Source organism: Hermetia illucens, chromosome 6 (assembly GCF_905115235.1).
Source record: "Hermetia illucens chromosome 6, iHerIll2.2.curated.20191125, whole genome shotgun sequence".
In the NCBI taxonomy this organism is placed as follows: Eukaryota; Metazoa; Arthropoda; class Insecta; order Diptera; family Stratiomyidae; genus Hermetia; species Hermetia illucens.
The window spans coordinates 2,973,046-2,987,418 of record NC_051854.1 but is presented as its reverse complement, the minus strand read 5'-3'; the positions used below and the strand labels follow the sequence as shown (position 1 = coordinate 2,987,418).

Sequence of the window (14,373 nt, the reverse complement as noted above, 5' to 3'; positions counted from 1 at the left end):
AGTTTTACGGCTCCCCAGGCGCAATCGAATGTTGGTCATTCGATAGGCTCCTGGGAATCCCTTTTCGTTTATTTTTCAGGATCCAGTGCGGACAATGCATCGGAAGGGTGGGGATAAAAGTGTTCGAAGTACCTCTCTCAACCCCCCCCCCCCCCTCACCCAAAACGTTCTCGAGCCAAACTACCACAGAGGCGTGCAACACGTGTCGAGCTTCAATATTTGCGAGCAGACCTTCACAGCCGGTTTCTTCATTCTTTTTTTTTTGTTTTTTTTTTAAGATAGATTTGCCCTGTTGGTCGTTTCCGACCACTTCGGACGGTCTTCTGACTACTGCCAATCTTATTTTGTCATTACAAATTGCACCCGTAAACGTGTTACCATTTCTGAAGGTTTCACTTCTTCTCGTGTTAAAACCCTTATTGTAATCCATTGCACAGTGGATATAAGAATCACTTCCTTCCAATAATGGGGTTAGAATATTGTATCTCCGGTGCAGTTCAAACTTCTTTTGAATCTTCGTCTAACGGAAGATTCCTGGCTTTAATTTTTAACACACCGACTGAAGTGAATCTTAAAATTATAAAAGAAAAGAATAAAAACAACCGAAATGTTTTTTTTTATTGAAAAAAAAAACTGAAGTCCAGTACCACGCAAACCCATCAGGCGATGCCGCTCTGCAGTATTGGAAGCTACATGACTATGTATGTCTCCCCCCTTGTCTGTGACGTTTTTAAAATTTGATGCTTGCAGTACTACGAAGTGTTAGCACCTGATGAGTTCACGCAATAATGGATGAAACCGTTGGTCACCAAAAAGAGCAACAAGTTTTATTTATTCTCCTACATCATTTTAATTTTGTCCAAGTTTACCTCACACCTTTCTTAATACCAAGCCCTCCAGGATTAATCGCCAAAGGTTTCGGAAGCATGTTCCTTTCCAAATGTTTTGAAGTATTTCCAACTATTTTTGAACCGTTTTATAGGCCAGAAGATATCAGCACAATTGTCCTTAAGGGTCCGTTCTGTTGAGGCTTAGGCTTATTACTTACGCTGGATGTACCTCTCTAGACCATCATCTGCTAGTGGGTAATGCGACCAAAGTATTGTGAATCCTTTAGAGTGCTTGACTTTCCCTTTTCGTTATTTCCTTCAATTTCTATCGTTTACATGATATTATGATAAGTTCCGCCACTTCTCTTCCTCACAAACAGGATCACAAAGCTAAGTATGATTTTGTAATTTATGTCCTTTTTTCCGGCATCCGACCATGCCTTCGTCTAACCTTGGTAAGAACAATACTATATTTACAAATATAAATACCACCCCCTTACCTTGGGGAAGTACTACCATATATCCTTGTAACAGTAGTAGTATTTTTTTGCTCTTGACTTTTAATCCTTAATCTTTTGCTTAAGTAGAAAAATGTTTCTTCGCACCCTTTTCCCTGTCTTTGCTTTAAACCATTCTGACCGAGTGTTGCGAGAGTTGTGCACGAGAGAAGACTTTTGTTGACACCGGCCATTTCACTAGTTGCACTTGGTCCCAATTAATTTTTTTTCATTTGGCTTTACCGGTAGTGAAATGCTGAAAGGGAAGGACAAACTGAGTTAAAGCGACTTTAAACTTACATCTGCCCTCTTTGGCCCTCGTAGATTGCAATTGTTTTCATCGTTTTGGACTGAGATCAACAGTCGATGCAGCCAGGACTTTCTTTTTGATTGTCAGCTATTGCTTTTGTCTAACACTTTTATTGATTAGCTCAGCATATGGCATCTAACATTACTAGCATGCAGGACAAAATAGGACTAATCTCAGCGGCGGTGGATCCATTCAGAAAAAACTTCGGCCATCGTTTTTGTTCACCTTTATGAGCGACTCCTGCGATATTGAAGATATAGATACCTCAAAGCTGTGGGCGCCATCACTGATCGAAATAATCAAGCAAGTGCAGCAGTTATCCCACCTGGAGATAAAATTATAGAGAGCTATTAATTCATCCAGAGGAGGCAGGACACTTACTGGGACATACGGACAACAACAAAAGATATGAGGGTAGCATATTTGAACATCTAGGACCATGCGACCGTAAGCCCTTGTTTGAGGAGATGCAGGCAACGCAGGTGACATCCCCTTAACATAGGAGAAATCTGGTAAGTGGCTACGGGCCTGACTAAATAAATCAAGCGAGCAAGGTACTAAAAAAGGGGGAGGGTTTCTCTCAAATAATTGCGGAAAATAGTATCTAAAGAACAAATGGCCCCTCTTAAGGTGAGTGGACATCAAAGGGAGAACATAGCGACCTGCAAAAGGACAGAACAAAAGAAAAAGGAAGATAGGCAAGGAATATGAACTTCATGTTTTCCAAAGCTCTAGCAACTGATATACAACTGGACGGCACTGTCATGAAGAGAGTCGCTAAAATCATAGGATGAGCACTTGATTAAAATTTCTACAGAGAGGGAGGAAATGAGTTATTTGGTTGTTATCAGAGGAAAGCCGGATCAGGATCAATATTGGTTAAGGAAGGGACGGGTGTACTGCAGAAGATATGGAGTAGGCTGCTGGTAAGGGAAATGAAGGAAGAGAGGAGTGATATACTAAGAAAAAGCAATCACAAAGTAAGTTAGACAATAATTCGCGCAAGACAGCAGAGGAGCCTGAAAAATTGCTGAAAATGGGAGAAGACTGGGCGGAATAAGTAAATAAGCTTGATGTTTCCAAATGGCCTGAATACTAGCCAGATACCCTCTCCAAGGTTTACATATCAGTCAGTTTACTGAAGTTAGCGGAGCCTTGAAGTGAGCAAGATAAGCGTAGTCCTTACAAGTTTTAATTTTTTTTTTTTTTGCAGCGTCTTTTAGACAGAGCTTCCTATGAATCTCAGTGGTAAACCGGAACATATAAAAGCACTGAGACCTGAGGGAACAAGGACGTAACAAGGAAAGAATTGGTGTGATTGGAACTAAAGGATACAAGAGCTTCGGCAAAAGTTAAAGGAGTGAGGATGAGAGCACCGTTGATAGTCGGCAGGGCTAAATTTAAACCTTCAAAATTGTACCCTGGAAAGTTGAACTTAGCAGGCTTGGACATAACTTGAGAATTGATGCAAATGATTTGCGCATTGAAATCTTAAGCATGATGATAAGGATCAGAAGGGATGCAAGGGGAAGCCTCTACAAATAAGGAAAAGTAAAGCACTGATAAATTGTAAAGGACAAGATCAACAGTGTCGTTAAGTTATTGCTGGCAAGGTTGAATAGCAGAACCGGGTGAAGTGAAGAAGAAGCGGGGAGTGGTGGAGGACCGGAAAATTAGGCATAGAAAGTGTCAAGTCAGAGAGGGAAAAACTGCTGTCAGGATATACGATATTCCGTGTTACAGGTGAGAGGGCCAAGGCCGGAAAATAAATACAGGACAAATGGATTTGCGTTAGGTGGAGAAATGCGCAAGATAATTCTGTTTTAATGCGAAGAGTAGGAGGGAAAGATAGGTTCCGTATAGGAGGGAGACTTTAAAGCGATTCGGACGATTCCCCATCAGGCCATACCGGAAGCATTGCTATATCCGTCACAGCGAAAGATCGAGAAGCTCAGGAACGAAAATCTTTTCATCCAAGCCGGTTTCAGAAATATACATAGATGATGAAGTGATGGTAGTTGATGGTTGATAGATGAAATGGCTTAGACCTTTCACGCTTTCATAGAAGAATTCAAAGCTAATGAATGATAGATTTATTAGTGAGAATAAAGCCAGTCTCTAGACTAAAACTCACTGAGGAAGAGGACAACTAGTCCTCGAAATACCGCTATAAAAATAAGCCGGACAAAACGACATACTTAACAGTAGATAGACTTATGGTGGGAAGGTAGGTGGGTAAAAGGATGGTTAGCTGATGACATCGAGGTAGAAGGGAAGGAAGCTATTAGACGACCGAGGTGCTATTTTTCGTTACCTTCACATAGCAGAGAGGCGCCAGAAAAGACGTGGTTTTGCTCTTGTTATAGTCAAGAATGTTGTCCGAAGAAGTTAAATAAGCCAACCTGGATACGAAGAGTCGCTTAAGTGGTGAAACAACTTGCAGCAACGTTCTGGTGAAGCACGTGGAGAAGAACCCGGGATGATATCAGTTGAAGCTTGCCGTGTTCCGGGGGCTATCGTCGGTTGGACGTTGGAAGAAAAGTGTGTTGAAGCGGGGTTCGATATCAACAAAGTAATTTGTGGTGCTTCGCGGCATTAAAATTTTCTAGCAAAAGTGGTGCCCCATTCATGAAGCATAGATGCCGGATGAAGCTGATCTAAAAAGTAAATTTGAGGTCTAGCCAGAGTCGCGTGGAGTGAGCAATTACGGAGGGCTCGGTGTTCGGGGTGACTTAAATATGACGCCAGTATTAACCCCAACTTTGGTTGAGACGGCGCCTTTGTGACCGGTTAAACACTGACTTCCAATGAAGGAGTAGGGAGGAGTTGTGCCTCGGAAGAGACTGCAAACCGGACCGCTTTTTTAGATAAAAAATCTAAAATCTTCTTGGTGTTGAGGAAATATCTCGATTGAGAGTAGATGTAATCAAGATTGAGAACTGAAAGGATTTTCGCGATAAGGAGGCGCAAGATATTATGAAAGCAATCATTGGGGCATCTGCAACTTTTCTTTTGTTTATAAAAATGTATAGAAGTACAAAATCGCCTGATTCCTCGATCCAAAAAGGGAATGGCCGAGATTCAACAGATTTTCAACTTCAGACTGTGTATGTAAATGTATAATTTGTTATTCTTTCTTGCCTCTAGTATTGCTGATAACAAATTCAGCTTCCCTCATACCTCATATAAAAACAGGGGCGGAGGAGAAAGTAAGTAAGTGAGTAAGATTACTTCATACCTTTTTCTCGAGAAATCGGCGTCTATTCTATTTGCGGTCGACTGATAAGCCTCTGGCATTATTTCAACGTCAGCCGGTTGTTAAAAACGGCAATTTACGGTCAGCTTTGAAGTACGATAGACTAATATGTAGGTGTAGGTGCAGTGTTGACGAGGAAGCCATGGAGTCGGCCTGCTCGGTAAACTCCTACCTTTTAGTAAAGGCATCTCCATTATATCACAACTCAGTCTATTTATTTACACCGTAGCTAGCTACAAAATACAATCGGTTACGAAAAAGCAAGAGTATCTATTCCATGAAATCCTGTCCTCTTCTTTTACTTCTCAAGCACAGTGGACTATAGTTCATATCCCACTTCCAAATGTGCACAAGTTGTGTTGGCTAATAGAGTGGGAAGAAACGTTGAAACTGCGGTTGATGGCTTATCTCTTTGGTGCACCTCGGTACCATCACTGACTCAAACTGTTAGATTGTTTGTCCTTTAACACGATGCAACTCTTGATATAACCACCGCTCGCTGTTATTCGTAACTCGAAGTATCAACATTGATGGACCCAATATTTATAGTGATTTTCTCCCACGAACGAAGCATATCTCAACGAAGGCATTTGCCGGGCTATACTTCCAAGCAACAACTCGAACACTTGTATATGGTTTAAAGCTAAAATTCAAATGACCTCCCAATGACTTTGGTCCAAAATTACATCCAAGTGAAGAAAACCTTACCCTTCGAAAAAAACATCCAAAATATATACTCACCGCTTGTGGAACTGTATTCACCGATGTATCTTTTTGTAAGGTATCTCACTGTAACCGCTGAAAGGAAAAGAAAATTTGAACATCAGTCTTTAGATATATTTCTAAAACGGCAACTTAAGCCTTAAATCTTAGGTCCTCCGGTCAAAATTCACTGTCGATCTAAGAGTAGATGGATTGAGCTGAATCTTTTCAGCCTACTAAACTTTCACTGAGTGGTCTGGGTATCAATACTAGTATTTACTTAAAAAATAATAATAATACTTAAAAATGGGGTGAAATGTTGAGATGCCAGTTTGATCTGGCAGTTATCACCAAACCTTGCGAGGTTTGCGAGGCACAGGTTTACGAACCTGTGCATTACCGAATATCATTCGGATTGACTGACTTAACTTTGCGATTGTTTCTCGGTCTATTAACGTAAGACATTATCCTCTTTAAGGAATTGTGAGTGCTCCTGCTTTTTCAATTTGCATTCTAAGAAACCGAATTGCATAGCGAGGCTCAATATTTGATGTAATTCCAAATAATCTCAGAAATTCTTGCATCCTTTTGTGTTGCCGGGAAGCATAATTATGCATAATCTGAGCAGAGTTTCCTGAGCCACTGATAAGGTTTCAGCAATTCCATCATCACCAATGGTACAATAATCGGTGTCTAGTCCAGGCCTGGCTTAGTGAAGAACACTAAACATCCCGGATTTGCGCCCATGTTCACCAATTCCAACGCCTTCGTCCCATTTGAGGCAGTGTCTGCCACATTGTTTTCTACCGTAGATATTGCCATTATAGACTATTCGTGCTGGTTCACCCTCACCCATACGGATTAGCTACCCACCGCAACCTATTGAGTTAGATTTTATCCAGAACCAAACAGGAGTAGTATCGCTCATAAATTCCGTAACCTAAGAAAAAATATTCTTGGACTACCGAATCGTCTATCCTCTTGTAGGGCGGTCAAATATTGTTTGGAGGATCCTTATCTAAAAATGAGTACAAACTACAAAGTGGTCATTTTCTCATTACGGCGGTCGGCACGGGCACTGGCCCATACCCTACAATTCGCATTGCCAAAGCTGCAGAGAAGGAAGGGAAACCCACATACGCTTTTTCTCGATTGGCCACCTCTAGCTAGAGTCAAGCTACGAACACTGGGTACACCATTCTTTGTGGACCTCAGAGAGATATCCAGCTGCAGGGTGGGAGAGTTACTTTCCTTCGTGAATGCTACGGGCTGGCTCTGAAGATTCGAGCCGGCTAGACTCTGCCTCCCTGCTCTCAAAACAGCAGTCACGGTCTTTGGAGTTTGTGGCATCAAAACGGCGCACCACCGAGCTAATTGGGTTTCTCGGAGCGGCCACTGATACCTACCTACCTACCATCTTGATAACAAACCAACTCACCGAAGAATACATGTGGGCTGCCACGATCATTATGTTGTAAATTAAGGCACACTTTAATTCGATAGTGAGACGTTTCGAATGGAATAACTTTTGTAAGGTTCAACAATGTTATATCCTCTTTATTATGTCTAATACAGGACCCGATGAGTTATTTGTAGTTTTCAGATTAGTGGGGTAATATGAGATGCTAAGATCAACGGTAACCACCAACGTATCATCATCATCATCAACGGCGCAACAACCGGTATCCGGTCTAGGCCTGCCTTATAAGGAACTCCAGACATCGCGGTTTTGCGCCGAGGTCCGCCAATTCGATATCCCTAAAAGCTGTCTAGCCTCCTGACTTACGCTATCGCTCGATCTTTGGCAGGGTCTGCCTCGTCTTCTTTTTCTACCAAAGATATTGCCTACCAACGTATAGCCCGTGTAATGAACATGAAATCTTAGGAGCGATCATACGATCATCTTGAATTGACAGTGACCGAGAAAAGATTCATACTTTAATTCGGAAAAATTAGCTCGCCCGGATCTAAATGTAATTGCGCAAAAGTGCTTCCTTTAACTTGCTTCATTACCGCCTGCGAAGAATATTTGTATCTCCTCATCCACTTCCGTCCCAAAAGCAGGCCTTTTCTTTTTTCTTCTGCTAATTCTCAGTAGGAGTCGGTAAAGAACACCTCAAACGTAGTAGACCATGCCCAGCCGAGAAGGAGTGACCCATGGGGACCATTTTACTCTTTTACTTTTTATTTCTGCGATTAAGCCTTGCAAGATTTTATTACGGTTTTAGTCGCATCTGAACTCTTGAAACAGAAGAGCTGGGACCCAACACTGTGGCTTAGTGAATTCTTTAATTGGGTTATTCAGGAAGGCAGAACATTATCTGATTGGGAAGAAAGTATCACAGTTCCAATATGGAGAAAGAAAGGTAGTCCAGTAGAATGTTCAAATTACCGTCCGATCCAGTTACCATCCCATCCCGTGAAGATTTTTGAACTCATTCTTGACAACCGTATTCGTGAAATCGTTGAAATAACCATGAATCATGAATTTGTCAAAAACTGCGGAACTACTCACGCAATACACGCTGTGCGGTTACGCGCCCTCTTTACGATGCATTTCTGGATTTAGAGAAGGCATTTGACCGTGTGCCACACGAACTCATCTGGAATGCTCTACGACAACACTTATTGTCAGAAGAACTAGTGCGCTGGGTTCATTTGCTTTACCACGATTCGAAAAGTAAAGTTCGCTTTATGCCTCTGTTGTTTATGTTCATCAAGGAAGCGCCCTTTCACCACTCCTCTTTGTTCTTGTCATGGACACCGTCACACGAGACATCCAGCACCTTATATACTGCTTTATGCAGATAATGTTTTCCTAGCGTCTAATAGCAAAAATCATCTCTAGCAACTTGTCCAAAAAAGGAATGATCGCTTCATGCAACCCAGTCTCAGATTGAATCTGAATAAAACTAAATTTTTTCCGACCGATCCCCACGAAATAGGCACAATCACTGTCACCGGCAGTGATCTGCCCAGAACTGAGCGTTTTGAATACCTCGGGTCAACACTATCATACAACTGGTGTTCTTTGTGATCGACGTATCAATGAACTTCTCAAATCGAAAATTTACTGCAATGTCGTCCGTCCTGTCGCCGTCTATGGTTCTGAGTGTTGGCCGACTATTAAAGACAATAAACGGCATCTTGCGGTAATGGAGATGAAGATGTTGCGTTGGACTAGTGGAGTGATACCTTTTGATCACATCCGAAATGAGAATATTCGCGATCGATATGGAGTTGCATCTATTGTGGAAAAACTGCGAGGGAGGCGTCTTCGATGGTATGGTCACGTAATTCGCGCTAACGAGAATTTGCTTGCCAAGATTGGTCTGAACATCGAAGTCGATGGTAAACCACTAAAAGGCAGGCCAAAGCAACGGTGGCTTGATACGCTAGATGGGGATTTAAAAGCCTCGAGATTGCATCCAGATCAGGCATTTGAGAGGGCCAAATGGCGAGGCCGATCACGACGAGCCGACCTCGCTTGTGAACGGGACAAAGGCTGAAGAAAAAGAAGTCACTTAAGGAACGTGTATTTTGATAAAATCTCAAATATGAGACCGAGTTGCCAAGGATTCTCCTCAAATTTGGAACCGTCTTGCGCAGTAGCATAGATGTTCCTAATGATGGTTGGCAATAGTAAAACCGATGTGATCAATTGATCGCCCCCAAACTCCCGTGTTCACCTCCCCCCAAAAAGCACCTTAATTCGCATCTCTTCCATTTTTCTTCCACTTCATCTTTTCTGTTCCATCATTATGCTTTCCTATTTCAGAAAGCTCTCTTCGGTGATACCATTCGAATGCAATCAACTTTTTCCAAATTTATCGAAATCATGAAAAATCAACAACCTCATTGCACACTTATCGTAATTACTCCATCCACGAATAAAGTACTCGAAAATCAGTTACTTAATCTATCAATATCCGATCATGATGAATTCCTGTGCCAATTCGTCCAATGCAAAACAAAACAATTTAATTAACATTTTCCAACCATTATTAACATCTTCTTGACCTCATCAGCGAGGTCGTATATTTTTGCATTTCTCCTTTATCATAATTCAAACGAATTACACTTTTCACCCAGCCATGGCCCCGTACTCGTACAAATTTGCAAATTCATTAGAGGCAGCAATTTGATTTCGAATGGCTTCAAATAGATCATAATTCCGAATTAACTGTACCTGGGCAGGCTGGATACGACGCGGACCCGGCTTAATGGCGATCCAGTCGTTCTGGTCAATTCATCTTAATCGTCTTCGAATAACAACAAAAGTCGATAGAAGACGAATGCATTATAGTTGGCAAGTTGTTTGCGAGAATAGTATCGAAAAGATAATCGACAAATATGGATAGATGATGCCCAATGGATACTTTGGGGCCTCGTTGGACTTTTGTGCGGATTTTCATGTCTTGAAAATAGCGAGATAAATCGATAATCCAATCAAGCGAAGCGAGCTGGGTACGCGATGGCCGAGGACCGAGGACCGAGGTGTGCAATGGCCAACGATGGCAAATAAGATACATAAATTTAGCGTAAAGGTGAATACGATCATCATTCTTAAAAGTTAGCCTCGGAACAAAAGTAAAACGCATTCTGGCCGGCTAGGAAGATCGGAAAAGTTTAGCATTCGATTATAGGCGTCTATTATGCAGTCATAACATGTTTATGCGGATAAAGATGCAATCAAACGTACAATGGATGAGGCAATTTGTCAACAGTCAAAACTGATTCCGGAATTGATATGTTGATGTAATAGGATGGTGCCATAATAGTGAATTTAGATGGCTCAGATAGTGTCGAATTGAATAGTCAAATTGCTTACGAAAATGATTGGTACTGGCCTTTTCACTGAGCAATCTTTTAGCCTTAACTCTCACTTCCATCTCCATCTTTTACGATAGGCAATTTTTGGGTGTTGATTGTTGGGTTTAATATGGTTCAGTGACTGCTTGCAGTGATAAAAATTAGCGAAAAAACTTGAAAGTCAAAATTTTCTGTCCCCTCCTCAACTTGAGCAATCTTTATACAGAGGAATCACAATGCATAGATTGATTGGAGGTCTTGTTGTGTTGACCTACAATGCAGACTGTGAAAAGGTCACAGAGTACTTTCGCTAAATCTATTCCCCAACCAAAATTAAGTCCATGCATGCACATAGTACCTTTCTAATCCTACTAATGGAAAGTACCATGAATCTGACGATTGAGGGTGATCAAATTATTATTCAGATTGACAATTATCAAATGGCGCCCAACGTGGGGCAGGAACCCTTATTAGCAAATGTTGTCATTTGACTTCTGTTGAACTAATTTCCGCAAGGAATATTTCTGATTGAAAGTTTTATAAGATGAAAAAGACGTTTCCGCTCAAGATGCAGGGGTGACAAATTTTTTTGTTGCTTCTCGGGATAAGGATTTGGTTCGATTTTGGCTTCATTCCAAGCTCTGAACCAGAAACCGCGCACTGAATATCAAATATCTCAATTTTATTCGTTGTGGTGTCTATAGATATTAGAAATGATGACGAATATGAGCACAGGATTATGGAGACTATAAAGATAAGACAAGTATGGCGGACTACTGGCTACAAGGATGCCAGATAGCCCCGCTTAATTCTATCTCAGAGGTCGTATCTAACGTCGTATCAATATTGTTTTCTCGTACTTAGTGTTCGATGACACGCCAACATCTTCGTAGATCATCTCCTTCTCTTCTGAAAGAAAATGCTGATCATCTCAAAGGATGTTGACTAAGGACTCGACTCTCATGTCTTCACGAACCCAAACCTATCTAGCACCAAGCAGCAGATTAGCACTTGAGTTACCATCATGGTACCGCTTATAGATTTCGTCGTTATGTAGGCTACGGAATCGTCCATCCTCATGTAGGGGGCTAAAAATTGTTCGGAAGATTCTTCTCTCGACCGCAGACAATAGTTCGCAATTCTTCATGCTAAGAACCCAAGTCTACGAGGAATAAATGACAACTGGCAAGATTATTGTCTCCTACAGTAAGAGCTTTGACCCTATGATGAGACGTTTCGAGCGGAACAGTTTCTGTAAGCTGAAATAGGCTCTGTTGGCTGCCAACAACCGTGCGCGGATTTCATCATCGTAGCTGTTATTGGTTGTGATTTTCGACCCTAGATAGGAGAAATTATCCACGGTGGTATTTATAAGAAAGTTTAGTTTATTAGGAATGAAAGTTAAGGTCGCGGAACGTTATAAGCCCATAGATATCTATTGTTGGCGACTGTTGGAAACTGATTAGTGCCGCCTACTCTTTGAATTGGATACGAATTCTCTCCCATAAGTACTTTTCGTCGCTAATATATTGTTTTGCAAAACTATAGGAAAATTATTATTATTGTGAACCGTGAGAGTGTTAGATTTTGCTAACTAGTATAGGTCATTGCCTTGAGTACTGTTTTAAAGCGTCTACTCCAGATCTATGTAAGAAGACATGCACAAAATGCATCTTTAGGAGTATGTTTGCAATCTCTTCATCCCTCACTGAATGATGATGATGTATCAATATCGCCATTGCTCAGTGATGAAATTCTGCGCATAGAGTTAAGAATTGATATATTCTTATGATGAGAATCGTACTTGGTAACTCCAAAAATAAGGTTGAAAAATAGCTAGTCTTCTATAAAATGACTGAGGGACATAATTTTAGCGAGAAAGCGAGAGAGAGTTAAAGCAGGCCTATCGAATTTGGATGTAACTGAAGCACGATGATCTCTTCGACCGGGACCTTTCCGCAAATCCGCAAATATCCTATCCTGGTATAGCATAGTCTATCCGCAAAAGAACCGTAGGGTATGGATGGACACCATAATGAATGCTAGTAAGTTAACATGGTCAATGGTCGATGATCAAAGATCATCCTGCGTTGCTGGAGTTGACAAACTTCATTAAGTCATTACAAACCGGGTTCAAGGTCTGCCCATTTGTAATGATTGATGAGTGTTGGTTAACTCTGGCCATTGAGGATGACTTTCGACTGTCGATCAACTTTATTAAGCTTAATATTATAGACTGAGGATCCCAACGCAGGGTAACATTTCTAAGTTCCGCGCCTTTTGAATATATCGATTGAGGATGCGATCCGTCGTTGACTTTCTCTCTCGATAGCGTTACTCAGGTCCGGAGCTTTATGGCATCACACCCGCGGTCGACCCACCTTTTTGGTTTTATTCGCCGCATGTTTATCTTTCATTAGATTTGCCTGATATCCCGATGATTTTCTTTCTTTCAGGTTCCATTATGGACCCAAGTCTCGATATAAGGACACGTGAAGTTTGGCTAAATGACACAAATCGGTCTGAAGTGTTCAAAGAACCTCCCACATTCCGTGGCGATGGTACACTTTGGTGAAACTCCAATATTTGCGGGTGGGCCTTCGCGGGAAATTTCACAACTACTTAGATTTTGGAATAACTCTCCCTCAGGATGGTTATTTGGCCATTAACCAATCCCACTATGTCATTACACTATTGAGAAGGAAGAAGTTACATGCAAGTAATAAGCTTTGATTAGCCACAAGTAAAGGAAAAAAATATAAACCTATAGCTAATTGACAACTAGGGCACCCAATCTTTGGTCTGCACATCGAAGTCGATGGTAAACGACCAAAAGGCGAAACAACGGTGGCTTGATACGCTGGTTGGGGATGTAGAAGCCTCAAGATTGCGCCCAAATCAGGCATTCGATAGAGCCAAATGGCGAAACCAATCACGACGAGCCGACCCCGCTTGTGAACGGGACAAAGACTGAAAAAAAAAGTACTATCGCCGCTTATGTGGAGTATGGTAGTGAACGAACTCCTGGGCGTGCTCATAAATCCTGGAAACAGGTCCAAGATTATGCGGACGACATTGTTTTAATCTGTAGGGACAAATATGACCCTATGTGATTCAATCCAAACTGGACTAAGGGTTACTAGTGCCTAGTGCAGGAAGGCGTGACTGCGGATCAATCCAACCCAAAAAATAGGGTTGCAGCTGAAGATACTACTTTGGATATATACTGCAATAGTAAGGCCAATGATTACCGATAATATGGGCGGTAATATGGGCAGAAAGAACCGAACTCAGCACAGAAACCAGGGAATTATGTAAACTCCAAAGGCTGACTAGTGTGTGTATCAGTGGGGCAATGAGGACTTGCCCAACGGCATCCCTGAAAGTCCTTCTAGGATTAACCCCTCTGCATCTGTACATAGAGATGCAGGCAAGGAGAGCAATATTCAGGATGGCCGGGAGTATCAATGAGCCGGGGAGCTGCCTAAACCGAAGGAAGATTGATATTCCTTCTAGGCGGTATCTCGAGTTACTGATACCAAGGGATAACATGACAACAAGGTTTCACTTTGATAAGAACTTTGAGACACATTCGAGTAACAAGGCAAACTGAGAGAGCGTGGCTTGAACATACGCCTAAACGAGCACCTGATTACTTGGTACACTGACGGATTCCTCATAGCAGAGGGAGCGGGTGCCGGTGTCATTGGTCCAAGGAAAATGTACTTGGAGCCAATGGGTAGGCACACTAGCATATTCCAGGCGGAAATATACGCCATTGGCAGATGTGCCTCCTTTAATCTCCAAAGGAATTACAGGGGGCAGAACATTGCTATTCTCACCGACAGCCAAGCAGCGGTCAAAGCACTTAGGTCCAACCAGGTGAACTCTAAACATGTATGGGAATGCCTTGAAAGACTGAATATGCTCGGCTCGTCAAACGAGGTCTGAATTCTCTGGGTTCCA

At 41.8% G+C, this 14,373-nt stretch overlaps 1 protein-coding gene across 3 annotated transcripts in view; it reads right to left on the bottom strand.

Moving 5' to 3' along the window:
• The window catches only part of LOC119658623 (ras-related and estrogen-regulated growth inhibitor-like protein), a 187,724-nt gene that overhangs the window by 115,572 nt on the left and 57,779 nt on the right, over window positions 1-14,373 (bottom strand). For all 3 annotated transcript variants that reach the window (XM_038066119.1, XM_038066118.1, XM_038066121.1), the window contains one exon: window positions 5,635-5,691. In XM_038066119.1, the coding sequence (XP_037922047.1) occupies window positions 5,635-5,691 (57 nt within the window). The remainder of the gene's footprint in view (window positions 1-5,634; window positions 5,692-14,373) is intronic.